The following is a 13,587-nucleotide window of genomic DNA, read 5'->3' as shown; positions in this document are numbered from 1 at the left end:
GACAGTTGCCTCGCTGACCTAGAGCACTGCGGGGGGAGCAGTTTGGGGGGAAGAGGAGGTCTCTGGGTTTGGACCACTGAGATTGAGGTGCCAGAGACGGACATCCAGGCAGAGACAGCACCGCCCATCTGGACCAAGGAGGGTCGAGTGGGGCCCCAGGAGCCCGGAAGGGGACGGTATGGGGGGGGGGGGCGCGGGTGGTCCGGTGTTGGATGAGGCTGAGGTGACACCAGTGCAGTGCCGGTGGGGCTGGGCTCCGTGGGGTCCCCACTGACCTGGGTGGGAGCAGGAGGCCGACGAAGTGTGCTGGGGAGTGAGAAGGAGGTGAGGAGTGGAGACAAGTATGCAGACAGCTTTCTGGAGACTGGCCGGGGCAGGGAGGTGAGAGACGGGGCAGCCAGAGGTGGGAGTGGGGCTCCGGGAAGGTTGTCTTCTTCCTTTGATGGTGCAGTGCTTAAGTGCCAATGATAGCTGGTGGTCGAGCAGGTGGGGGGAGGGGCCCAGGCGCAGGTGGGCACCCCTTGGTAGAAGGGGTCTGTCCTGGAGAGACAGGGGAGGAGAGGGGCCGGCTGGCCAGAGGCCTGGAGATGTGAGGTTGAGGACAGTCCCACTGAACTAGTTCCAGGCTGAGGACAAAGGCTCAGGGTTTGGGGACGGAGAGGGAAGCATGAAGGGCTTCTGTGTGAGTGTTCAGTGACAGAGGAAAGCCCCGGCTGGGCCTGGGGTTTCAGTCAGAGGTCACTGGGCCAGGTCTGAGTCTGGGATTAGGGTCAAGATTCAGTTTGGGCTCAGAGAGGGCTCTGTCCAGAGTGGAGAGCTGACGGTTAAAACAAGGTCAGAGCCTCGCATCTCTGGGGCCCGTCCCGAGTTCAGGGTGCAGCCCTAGAACCACTGAGGTCAAAGGTGAGCTCGCCCAGGGGAAATCTGTCCCGGGGTCTGACCTGTCCCGGCTCCCATCCAAAAACCTCCATCCCGAGGGACAATGCCAGCTCAGACCCCACTCTTCCTTCGGGCCAGAAGGGCCCCCAGCCCAGCCCACCCTCCCCACGGCTGGGCACGAGCCGAGTCCTGCCCTGCCCAGTCCAGGGTGAGAATTCCGGCCACACGTCTCTGTGATGTGGTCACATTGGAAAAATGTTAATCAAATATTCTCCTCCGTGTTTCCTTTCTTTCCCAGGCTGGATTCCTAGAAGACAGGAATTTATGGTGTGAGAGCTCCAGCCCCCGCAAACCCGCAGCCAAGGTCAACAGCACGAGGGGGGCAGCCCTGCCAAGCGAGGAGGGGAGCAGTGACTTTGGGAGCTGGTTGCACAGAAAACCAAAGTACATGCATTAAAAAAAAAAAAAAAAAAATCCCTTCTCTCCCTCACGTTCCCAAACTGGGGGCTTAAAAAAAGTCCCCCAGACTGGCCCAGACAAGGCCCCTTGTCTGGGAAGACTGAACCCATTTGGAGACAAGGCATGCGAAGCTGCTGGGGCGGGGGCCCATGGAAGGCCTCGGGGTGGGTGGTGAGCAGGCTACGCATGTGTCCTCGTCCTTCGAGCCAACCGAGGGCAGCTGAGATGGAAATAGGAGCCCTGGGCCCTTCAGAAAGCCCCCCAACGTGACAGCCTCATTTGCCCCCTCTCCCCTCTCCCTTCCGGAGTCGGGGGTCTTGACTACCCACACACACTGAATGCCCAGCACCCTGGGGACCAGAGCTCCCTGTCACAGGCCCTGAGCCTCTGGCAGGAGAGAATAAGTTTGCCCCAGCCTCCTAGGGAGCTGAGGAGGGTCCTGGAGACCACCTCGATTCAGACTCCAACGACTGGGCGCTGGGAAGATAGCCCCCACCCTGGTCCAGAGCCTGGGCAGGTGCAGCTAAACACCCACCGGTTATCTGTGCACCTGACGTTTCTGAACCCCATGGGGTTGCACCACCTGGGAAAATACAACAAGGCAGCCTCCTGCCCTGGAGAATCCCCAGCAAGCGGCGGGGGGGAGCACTGACATGGAAACGGATGGCGACCAACACGTGAGGGGCTGTGGGTCCCCCCAGGGGGGGAGTGAGCACCCTGGGGTGCAGAGAAAGACATTGGGCAGAGAAAGCTTCCTGAAGGAGGTGCCCCCCAGGGGTGGCCGGAGTTCACCAGGCGGACATCCAGTGGGAGGGGGGCTTGGAGGGAACATTCCAGCTAAGTCCACAGCATGTGCAAAGGCCCAGAATGTTTATACCTTGGTAAGACTTTTCATATAAATAAATGCTCAAATCCAAAAAAACAAAAAGGCCTCTGGCAAACCTCATGTCTGGGTTTCTTGCTCAGAAAATGAAGCCCTGCTCTGCCCTGGAGACCAGGGGCCAGCAGAAGGGGGGTGTCTGACACGGCCCTCAGGTTCCCACCCCTTCCACCCCCACAGCACCACCCCATAGACCCCCCTACAGGGTCCACCTCTCAGCCCCTGCCCGACACTGGCTGCTTCCTCCCGACCACCTCCTTCCAAGGCCAAATTACCACTTTCACCCTGGTCTCCTGCCGTGTGCCAGGAGCCGAGAGGGGATAGGGGACACTCCTCTGGGGCACTGGGGTCTTTCCAGGGTCTTTGATCCCTGGATGCCTGGAGTAGAGGGAACCTGAACCTCCAGTTTATATGGTTTTTTTTTAACGGTTATTTATTTATTTTGAGAGAGAGAGAGTGCATGTGAGCCAAGGAGGGTCAGAGAGACAGAGAGAGAGAGAGAGAGAGAGAGAGAGAGAGAGGGAATCTGAAGCAGGCTCTGCACTGTCAACACAGAGCCCAACATGGGGCTCCAACCCATGAACTGTGAGATCAGGACCTGAGCCGAAATCACGAGTCAGATGCTTAACCGACTAAGCCCCCCAGGTGTCCCTATATGTTATTTTTAAATCTCTTTTCGGCCCTCAAGTAGAGAGGATTGACTGATTTAATTTTTTTTATTACTGAAGAGTAATTGACATACAGTATTGTATGAGTTCGGGGCGCCTGGGGGGCTCAGTCGGTTAAGCATCTGACTTCGGCTCAGGTCATGATCTCACGGTCCGTGAGTTCAAGCCCCACGCTGGGCTCTGTGCTGACAGCTCGGAGCCCGGAGCCTGCTTCGGATTCTGTGTCTCCCTGTCTGTGACCCTCCCCCATTCATGCTCTGTCACTCTCTGTCTCAAAAATAAATAAACATTAAAATAATTTAAAAAAAATAAAAAATAATATTGTATGAGTTCAGGTGCACAACAATACATATGCACATGCGTTCTGCAAGTCCGAGTGCCGTATTATCATACTGTTACTGTATTATCGACTATATTCCCCGTGCCTAGGAAGCTTCATTTATATTGTTCCTTTCAATCCTGTTCGTGCCCCCACAGGCAAATTTTCCCAAGCATGTCTTTTTTATTCCTGTGTATTCTTGGATGCTTAACTGGCATGGAGGTTCCTCTTGGGGAATGGCATGTCTTGGAACTAGGCTGGTGGCTGCACCACATCGTGACTGTACCAAATGCCACCGGACTGTATGCTTCAAAACGGGGTCAATGTTACGCTATGTGAATTTCACCTCATTTTTTCAAATGTGTCTGGCTGTTGAGGGGGTGTTATTTACACGAGTGGAGTTGGGCTGTGGGGTGTACTTCTTTCTTATTTTTTCCACTCATGCTTTCTTTTTAATGTTTTATTATATTATTTGTTTGAGAGAGAGAGAGAGTGTGCAAGAAGGGAAGAGGGCAGAGAGAGAGGGAGACAGAGAATCCGAAGCAGACTCCAGGCTCTGCACTGACAGCAATGAGCCCGACTCGGGGCTCGAACTCATGAACCTCGAGATCATGACCTGAGCCGAAGTCAGACTCTTGAACCAACTGAGCCACCCACGTGCCCCTCAGGCGCCCCTCGTGCTCTGTTTTTAAGATCTAACAACCTAGTCTCATCTCCACTGGGCTTGTGGCTTCACACGTGACTGTCACATGGTGCCCTGGTGTGGGCGTGGCCACCTTTTGCACACACACTCCACTGATGGGCACCTGGGGAAGCCCTGTCCCTGCCTCTACATGCACTTGACTGAATGGAGCGCTGCTGGATGGCCCCTCATTGGGACCACTCCTGCTTACATCCTGCCAACACTGGCCAGTACCTACCTCTTTACTGCCTGGCAGCCTGATGGGTGGTAAGCAGTATCTTCTTATTATTCTGATTTGCATTTCTCTGATTATAAGTGAGTTTGAGTGGTTCTTTCTCTTCTCTGGTTGTTTACATTTCCTCTCCTGCAAATGGCCAGTTCATACCCTTTGCCCATTTTGCTATAGGGGCTGCAGTCTATCCGTCCTCATTTCACATCCCATGTGTATTCCAGAACCGCAGTCCCTTGTTGCTTAAGACGCACAAATATCATCCTCCTCCCGTCTGCCGTGTTGCCGGTGGAGTCCTCCTCTGAACCAAGATCCTGAATTCCAGCTGGATAGTTTTGAGGAACTTGATAAACTTACCCTAAAATATATGGAGGGGACGCCTGGGTGGCTCAGTCGGGGTTGAGCGTTCGACTTTGGCTCAGGTCATAATTTTACGGTTCATGGGTTTGAGTCGCATATCGGACTCTCGGCTGTCCGCACGGAGTCCACTTGGGATCCTCTGTCCCCCCACCCCCTGTCCCTCCCCCACTTGCTCTCTCTCTCTCTCTCAAAAATCAATAAACACTTAAAATATATGGAAGAGGGGCGCCTGGGTGGCGCAGTCGGTTAAGCGTCCGACTTCAGCTCAGGTCACGATCTCGTGGTCCGTGAGTTCGAGCCCCACGTCGGGCTCTGGGCTGATGGCTCAGAGCCTGGAGCCTGTTTCCGATTCTGTGTCTCCCTCTCTCTCTGCCCCTCCCCCGTTCATGCTCTGTCTCTCTCTGTCCCCAAAATAAATAAAACGTTCAAAAAAAGAAAATTAAAAAAATATATATATGGAAGAATAAAGATTTGTAAGTGGCTAGCTGACTTTGAGAAAAAAAGAACCAAGAGGGGAGGACTGGCCCTGCCTCCTGTTAGCACAGACTACGAAGCCCCGGCCGGGAAGACAGTATGATCCGGGTACAAAAACAGCCAGATGGGCGACAGAACAGATCAGCCGGTTCAAAGGGAGCTGAACTCAGCCCCAGGTCCACGGGTTAAGGATGGAATGGTTAGTCGGGTTGAGGACATGGGCTCACTCTATGGCGAAAAATTACCACCGAAGCAGACTTAGTCTCTCCTAAGAAGGTGACTCCAAAGCGATAAAAGACAGACCTAGATAGGAAAAGCAAGAGGAGAATAAACCGTTGGAGAATATCTTTGTAACATAGGAGGGGGAGAACTTGAAACAAAACCCCAAGTGCACACACCATAAGGCAAAACCGGAGGGCCTGCAGCCTTATCCAGAGGAAGTGGCATTTCCTCCCGGATGCCAGCCTCGGCCCTGCCCACCTGGTGAGTCATGGGCGCACTTGAGGCTGGCAGCCCGGCCCGCCCTTCCCGTTGGTCCCCAGGAGGGAGTAGTGCAATGCCCGCCTTATCTCACCCTTGCCCGCAGCCCTGCAGACATGAGGTCAGGGCTGGGATGCAATGAGGGTGGGAGGCAGGAGGCAGCAGAGGGGTCAGGGAGGGGTCAGGGAGAGGTCAGGGGTCGCTGGCAAATGCTGCACAGGAAAAGCAGACCCTTGAAGGACCCCGGCCAGCTGCCAGGGCTGGGGGAGGTGAAAGGCTAATGCCATCAGGAGGTGGCAGGGGCGAGGGGACGGGGACACGTGTGGCATCCTCGTGGAACAGAGGGCCCTAGACTAAGATCTCCAGTGTAGGGCTCCATCTGTGCCCCCCTACCTCACTGCTCCTCCCAGAATCCTCTCTGGTTTTTCCAACGGTTCTTTAGAGCCAGACCTTCCAGCCAAGACATAGCCAGTCCGAGAAGCCATTGAGAGACCTGGCAAGGATGTGTCTACCCTTCCCAGTGTGTCTATACTCCACCAGGGTGCGGCCCTGGGGTGCTCCAGGTAGCTGTGCCTCACCCCTTTGGTCATCCAACAGAGGGCCACCCAACACAGGCCCCAGCGCTGACCCCAAGGCTCTCCGAGTCCGGGGTGGGACAAATGCCCCTCAACAGCAGGGTACATGTGTGTCTGGATGTGTGGGGCCAAGCTAGGCATGTGGACACCCACATGTGTCCGTGACTGTGTGTGTGCAAATATCCAACCATCTGTCCCCTTTGTTTTGTCCCCGAGTCTATGCCAGCTGAACCAACGGCTCTTTTCCAGAAGGTTCCCTGACCCCTGGGACAACCGTCCTCCAGCCTGCCTCTGGGCATCCTGACCAGCGGTGGGCAGCAGTCTGCATGTTGGGCAGTCGGTTGGTCAACAATGAGCTATTCCGGGGTGCACAGGTCTGCCCTGAGGGGTTTACAGCCCGGGCAGCCCCCTTTTGCCAGCTAGCAGGGACGGGAGGGGGCTACAGTTGTCCACTCTGGCCAGCGCCGCTGGTCCCTGCAGCTGGACGGGGCCCCAGGGGCCCTTCCCCATCCCCAGGGTGCCAGTCCAGGGTGAGAGGGCGGGACCTATAGTCCCTACCTCCCTCCACCCACCCACCTCCCCAGCATTGAACCCAATCGTGTGGAGAGAGAGCATTAGCCAGATTGTCCTGAATATAGAGCTAAGTGGCTGCTGTTACTGACAGAGAGAGAGAGAGAGAGAGAGAGGGAGAGATTTGCACACACACACATGCACACACGTACATATACATACACATATTGTAAAATATCACAACTCCTTTTTGAACCAATGCGTTCAGTTTGTGAAAATTCACACTTGAGTTGAGAGCCCCCCGTCAACCTACAGAACTCGGTCAAGCCCCCCCCCCCCGCAAAGCCGCCTGATAACCCCTTCCAGTCACAGCTCTTCCCCCCGCCCCCACCGGGCCCCCGCCCCGGCAAGGAGAAGCCCTCTCTGACGTCTCCCACCAGAGACTACTTTGGCCGTTTCTGAACTTGACAGAGGTAGAATCCTCCAGCTCGCCTGCTTTCGTGTCTGAGATTCAGCGAGGCTGAGGCCAGTGGTTGACAGGTGGCTTTTGGCGGGCTCGTTGGAGGCAACAGGCCGCACCACCCTCATTCTCCCCCCACCCCACCTGAGTTCTCAGGAGCCCACTGCTGGGAAGAAGAGCCTAGAAGGAGATTTTTCCAGAGACTAAATGCCTCGAGCTCAGGTCCTCCCAGAGTCTGGGGAGGCCTCAGGGGCATCTGCCGAGCTCCCAGGCGGATGCCTTTGATGTGGGCAGCCAGGAATGAGACCAGAGGGTTGGGCCCCAAGCCTTCCCTGGCCCTTTCCAGAAACGCCCAGTGGGAAAGCAAGATGGGTGCTGGAGGCAAAGAGCCGCCTTCTGGCCCGGAAGAGCCTCCTGAGCCGTGGTCCTGTCAGAGGCGGTCCTGCAGGGTGAGCTGAACTGAGCCGGTGTGGATGGAGCGCAGCCTGGGCAGGGCGGGAGACCCCAACTATCTTCTGCCTCTTTCTAAGAAAGGAGGCTCTGTTCGATTTATCTCCATGCTGGGGCCTGGCACAGGGACAAACACAGAGTACGTGTTTGTTGAATGAATGAGTGAATGCACCCATTTCCAGACAAGGGACGCGAGGCCTGGAAGAGCAGTGGTGGCTGTAATTCACGTGGAGTGTAGACCCAGGCCTGTGAGTTTCGAAGAGGGCTGGTGTCCAGCCTCCTGAGAATGGCAACTAGGATCTGCCCGCTCCTGACCCCACCCTAGGTCAGGCCGCAGCAGGAAGTGGCAGGCTTGACCGCCCCCCCCCCCCCCCCCCAAGGAGCCATCTTTGGAGATCTTTGGGAATATTTCCTGAAAACCAGGTCAGCCAGGACATCCTCCCTGCAGCTCCGGAGCTCCCGGGCGGGGCCTGGGCTTGCTTCCGGGCCCCTCTCTGCCTCCCCAGCTGGGTGGAACTCGGGGTGAGGCCAGGCAGCACCAGGAGGGTGTGGCAGGAGCGGGGAGGTGGTAGAGAGAGACAGGCCTGATTTATGAGGCAAGTAGCGACGGGACCACTTGGCAAGGTGGGCACGCACGACAGACCCTTGGAGATAAGATCCCAGAGGTATGCAAGCGATGTAAACCATAGTGGGGTGAGCACTGCGGTTTCTCCGTACCAGCCAGAGACACCTAGACCAGAGCAGGATGAGGCAGCCATCTTGGACAGAAGGAGGCCTCAGGACCTTCCAGGGCCTTCCAGGGCCAGGCCTCGATTCCCTCACCAGCCGTCCTGGACCCCTCATTCTTCCCCATGCTGCCGCCTCTGTGCCACTGCTCAGACCATCCCCATGCCTCCCGCTCAGATTCTGCTTCATCACTGAACCCTGCCCAACTCTGCATCCACTCTCAAGGCAGACCTGCTGCAGAATTTTCCCTGACTTCAGGCCCCTTCATCACTGCCCCCAGGCCAGGTCCGTCCCTCGTGGCTCCTCATGGCCCTTCTCACACTCAGCCTTCCTGACCTCCCGCACGTCCCTGGATGTGCCCACACTTCTTGACACGCTAGGGCCTTTGCACTCATGATGCCTTGGCTCCCAAATCCCTCTCTGCTCTGATCTGCTGGCAAACTCCTATTCAACCTTCAAAACCCATCTCCCAAGTCCGCTCTTCCAGAGTCATCGCGGCCTCTCGAAGGTAGAGGGAAGGGAGCCCTCAGCTCCCACTGCCCCCCAGTGTCAGCCCAGCCTTCTTGCTCGGAGAATTCAGCAGTCTTCCCAGACTGTACCCCCTTTGACTGGGCTTGTCTAGGCCGGAAGCCTCAGGTGTGCCCTCTCCGGGTCCCCAACTTCCACCTCGGACTGTCCAGGACTCAGAATCTCCAAGTTCAAAGCCAGAGGCTCCCTCCTTTTACGAAGAGGCCATCACTGAGACACCAAAAGGATGGGGCCTCCACACCACCCCCTCACATGTTCACTCTGTCGCCGCCCCCCCCCCCAGCCCAGCCCTGGCCCATTGCCCTCCATCCTGATCACAGTGACCACTGTGAAGGCAATGGCCAAGACTGCTAAGAGAGGGAGAAACTGAGGCTAGAGGTGGGGAGAGGACGCATTATTCAAGCCAAACTCAATCGGTGGTAGAACCCATGCTGGTAAACTGCCTTGAGTGACCCTGTGTCCAGACCAGGTTGAGGACACGCCCCCCTCTAAGTAGAGGGCACGGGACCTACCAGCTGGTGCCCAGGCAGGACACATGAACAAGGGAAAGTCAATGTGTACAAGGTCGAGGGCTGCACCTGCTGCCTGCTCGGGGCTGGAGATACACATGGGCCAGGGCAGGCTAGTCGGGAGATGTCCTAGTTGAGCGCCCCAGGGAGGAAAGAGAACCAGGGCGTCGGCCGTCCGCACAAGGCCAGCGTCTGCTGACACACTGCCCAGGCACTGCAGCCACGAGCCAATGGCACAGCCACCAGGTGATGCATCCAACACAGATTCCCTTGGCTCTGGGCACAACCTGGGGACCCACGTCTGCAGACAGCCACGACCCCTCCTCACTGCCCTCCCACAGGAATGCATGACTTTGGATGGAGACTGTGTCATCCAAGAAACATTCCATGTTTTCCTTGGTGCATGCTCTGGGAACGTGGCGAGAATGCTGTCCACACTGCCGTCCACATACTTGGGCGGCTGCCTGAACGCTGGGCTTCCCGGGCCAACCATGTCCTCAGTCCAAAGGGGCCCAGGCCCTGGAAGGCCACCCTTCTCCACCACCTGCCTGGGAGACCCGGTGGGACTATCTCTGGGTTTGGGATCAGGTTGGAGTGGGGAGGGGGGGCAGTTTGCTGGGAATGGAGGTCTACTGCCCCCCACCCACGCCCAGGTTCCTCTTGGCCAAGCACTGTCTTTGAACGTGGGAGACAGAGACCTGGGTGCCAGTTCCCCTACTGGCCACGGGTCTTGACTCTGGGCAAGCCGTGCCCCTCTCTGAGCCTCAGTCTTACCCTCCATACAATGGGCTCCCTCGAGGCCTTCCAACTCCAAGGGGTCTAGAGTTAGAAACTTTTGAGTCTCCACCTAGACAGGAGCATAGGAAGGGGCCCACCCGTATCCCCACGCCCTCACCTCATGGCGACAGGGACACATCAGGCTTTGTTCCCGCTGGTGTCTTGCCTGCAACCGCTCTTCCTCCTTTTTCCTGCTCTGAGCGCAGAAGCCAGCCACGGGGCCTTCCCTGGGACACCTCCTCTGACCACATGCCCTGCTTCTCCTTCCCCTTCGGCCTTCTGTCTCATCTCACCTTGGTCCCTGGCCTTGTGCTGCAGGTGACCAAGCAAGGTGGCAGTGGTGGGGAGCGCTGTCCACACGCACAGCACTCAGGTGGCGCCGGAACATTTCTGGGATGGGTGTGCTTCCCTGGTCCCCCAGGGCGGCTGGAGAGAGTGTCAGTGGCCCAGCCCCACCCTCCCTCAGAAAGACCTCCCACCGAGGTAGCTGGTGGCGGTGACGGACCCTGCACAGGCGTCAGCCCCCGGGGTGCACCTGGGCCCCCGGCCGCAGCCCTAGGCTGGTCACCTGCTCTGCAGGAGCTAACAGCAAAGGCTCCGGCCTCTTCTGCTTTCAATTTGGACGTGGTGGACAGAGTGCAAAGATGTTCACGTTTCCTTAGACTCTTCCTGGCCAGGGCCCGGGGCAGAGGCTCAGGACAGACGACTTCAGGGAGAGAGAGTCAGGCACGACCAGCCCCCGTCTGGAAGGGCCACATCAGAACAGCAGAACCGGGGTTGTCCTGGCCCACAGGTGAACAGGGCACCAGCGTCCAAAGGGTGTTGGAACCAAATACCTCTTTCCACAGGCAAAGAATCCGAGGCCCACCGGGAGAAGAAGCTTGCCCAGGGCCCACAGGACACCTGCCTCTTGGCTTCTGGCTGAGCAGCTTTTGAGATGACAGCTCTAAAATGGGGCATGGGAGAGGGGGACAGTCAGAGACCCAGGTCGAGATGGGCCTCAGGCCCCTGCCACAGGGGCACAGGTGTTATGTCTGTGTGAGGGCCGTCGAGGCCATGCCCTCTGACATCTGATGCCTCTGACCGGCATTCTAATTTGAGATTCTGAGACCATGGATCTACCAGACAATGACCTCTCAAGGCCGAGTGCACCTGTCCCCCAGCTCAGGGCCTCTGCTAGGACCCCTGGAGCTAAGAACAGAGCCTGAGGTGAGCAGGGCCTCGGTCACTCTTTGGGTCCCTTGACCTGCCAGGCCTGTCCTTCCTGCCCGACCCCCACCCCCCACCCCCAGCCGGCATTTGCCTTGGCCTGCCTCTCACCCAGCCTTGCGGAGAACCAAGTGCCTGGAGTTGGTCACATCCGGCCCAGCCGTCTAAACAGGCCTGAGGGCCCAGAGCATGCCGGGCCCAAGGGGAGCCCAAAATAACATCTGAGTCAGCGTCCCTGCAGACACCCCCACCCGCCTGAGCCCACAGGGAGGGGCCTTAGAGGAGGCCCAGACAGAGGACCAGGCCAGGTCAGACGGCCACCTGCTCTGATGGGGCCCAGCCAGTGGCAGGCACAGCCCAGAGGGCAACGAGAACATTAGGGTCACAAGAGAGAGTCCGGGGAGTAGAGGCGGGAAGGGTGACCTCTAAGGGCCTCCTGTCTAAGGGAGACAGAGGTGACTGCAGATGGTGGTGGCAGTCCAGGTGGTTGATGTCACGCCATAGGGCCCCGGGGGGTGGGGGGGGGGGGAGGGAGGCAAAGGAGACCTCAATCCAGCCCGAGGTCAAAGAAGTCTCCCGGAGGCAAGCAAGTCCTGAAGGAAGGATGGGTTGGATCTGGACAGGACAGGACTGGAGAGGCACGCTCTAGATGGGAGGTGAGGAGGAGAGCTCGTACCCAACCCCAGGAGACTCCAAGGAGTTGAGAGCCCACGTCTGGGGCATCGGGGACAGGAACTAGGCTGCTGTCATCCAGGTTCCAGTCCGGCCCTGGGCCGGTGGGGGGGGGGACAGTGCTCCAGGCCCCGGGACCTAGGACTATTTGAGACAGGAGGCAGGAGCCATGTGGCCTCGGCTCCTTCCCGAAGGCTGTCCCCAAGCGAGCTGGCCCAGGCAGCGCTGTGTCCCCATGTCCCCGGGTGGGCGGCTCGCGCCGGTCCCCGCGCATTCACAGCCTTGGCAGCTGGGAGGTCGCCGTGCCCCTCATCCCCAAGCTGCGGCAAGAGGCAGATACCTGAGTCCCCGCTGGCCCGCGGCTTAATCCCCCAGCTTTCCTGAGAACGGCTCGGCTGTTCTTGGCCAAGGGCCTCCGCTAAGCCTGGCACGGCCGCGGCTTGGCCCTCACCAGCGAGCAAGGGCTTGGCCGGGGCCCAGCCGGGGTGGCGGACATGACAGAAGGCACAGAACATGGGGCCCAGGAGGGCAGTGAGACCGAGCAGCAGGGTGGGGCTCGCCTCCCGGGGCCCCTCTCGTCCAGCGGAGGCCGCAGCGGCCTTTTCCCAGCTTAGCTGGTCCAGAAACAGGCAGAATTTATGCCCCTTTATGCCTCTGAAACAAATTAAGTCTTTCGCAGAGGGAAAACAACCCCAAGATTGAGAGCAAAATCCTGGTCCTCCCGCCTGCCCTCCCTCCCGCAACAGGGCTTGACTGAGCCTCTACTATGTCCCCGGCCCAGTGCCGAGCTCTGGGCAGGGGGCATGGAGACGAATTTTCTGCAGAGCCCCTGGGGCCGGGCCACACCCCTCTCACTGCCCCAGTTTCCTGCACCAGGGATCCCAGTAGGGCCGCAAGGAGGCTGCAGCTACTGTTTGCCGAGCGGCTACCCCACAGCCGACGTGCGCAACGTGCTCCTTGACTCCTCACCACAGGGGAAACTGAGGCTCGGGGAGGGTGACTCACCCAGAGTCAAACTGGGACTCAAAATGGGACGGTGGGGACTTGAACCTGAGGCACATGAGCCCAGAACCTTGGCTCTTAACTGCCATGTGAGTGGGAGAGAGAAAGAGAGAGAGACACTGTCTGTGTTCACGTCCCTGTGTGTGCGTGTGTGTGCACGCGCGTGTATGCGTGCCATTAAGTGTGTATCACGTCTGGAGAAGGGTGGAGGATCCCGAGGCCAGCTCAGAGCGGGAAAGGGTGGTACGTCAGGTCAAGACGGGTGGGTTTGTCACAGAAGGTGCCGGAGCAGTCCCCAAGGACTATTTTAGACACCCCAGAGTCCCCCGGTGCTTTTCATCAGCACTTAGGGTTTTCACACCTTTGTGTTTACCCGCCTTGTTTGTGGATGCCTTTCCTGAAAGTCGCCTGGAGAGAACTATTTCAAAGGGGGAACCACAGTCAGCCACCAAGTTCCATTCTTTTTAAAATGACTGGGGCTAGAGGGTGGAGGAAGTGGGCAGGTGACCATCACGTGAAACCCCGGATGCATTCATTCTATATCTCGAATATTGGCATCAAGAAAATCATGGGAGGGGCGCCTGGGTGGCTTAGTGGGTTAAGCATCCGACTCTTGATTTCAGCTCAGGTCACGATCTCATGGTTAGTGGGATCGAGCCCGTCATCAAGCTCTGTGCTGACAGGGCAGAGCCTGCTTGGGATTCTTTTTCTCTCCTTCTCTCTCTGCCCCTCCTCCACA

At 58.0% G+C, this 13,587-nt stretch overlaps 1 protein-coding gene and 1 long non-coding RNA gene across 2 annotated transcripts in view; one reads left to right on the top strand and one right to left on the bottom strand.

The window, feature by feature from the left end:
* The window catches only part of LOC106977497 (uncharacterized), a 31,627-nt gene extending 29,353 nt beyond the window's left edge, over nt 1–2,274 (top strand). Inside the window, exon 9 of the mRNA XM_027041863.2 lies at nt 1,178–2,274. Within this exon, the coding sequence (XP_026897664.1) occupies nt 1,178–1,336 (159 nt within the window). The 3' untranslated portion in view covers nt 1,337–2,274. The remainder of the gene's footprint in view (nt 1–1,177) is intronic.
* A 400-nt stretch (nt 2,275–2,674) lies between these two features.
* Nucleotides 2,675–11,368, bottom strand: LOC113594497 (uncharacterized). Its single transcript, XR_008294622.1, has 4 exons — nt 11,286–11,368; nt 10,534–10,911; nt 5,196–5,253; nt 2,675–3,153 (listed from the first exon to the last, which is right to left on the bottom strand). It is a non-coding gene; the product is annotated as an uncharacterized LOC113594497 (long non-coding RNA).
* Nucleotides 11,369–13,587: the final 2,219 nt, after the last annotated feature.

Source organism: Acinonyx jubatus, chromosome E3, assembly GCF_027475565.1.
Source record: "Acinonyx jubatus isolate Ajub_Pintada_27869175 chromosome E3, VMU_Ajub_asm_v1.0, whole genome shotgun sequence".
NCBI lineage: Eukaryota > Metazoa > Chordata > Mammalia > Carnivora > Felidae > Acinonyx > Acinonyx jubatus.
This window is presented reverse-complemented; position numbering and strand designations above follow the sequence as displayed.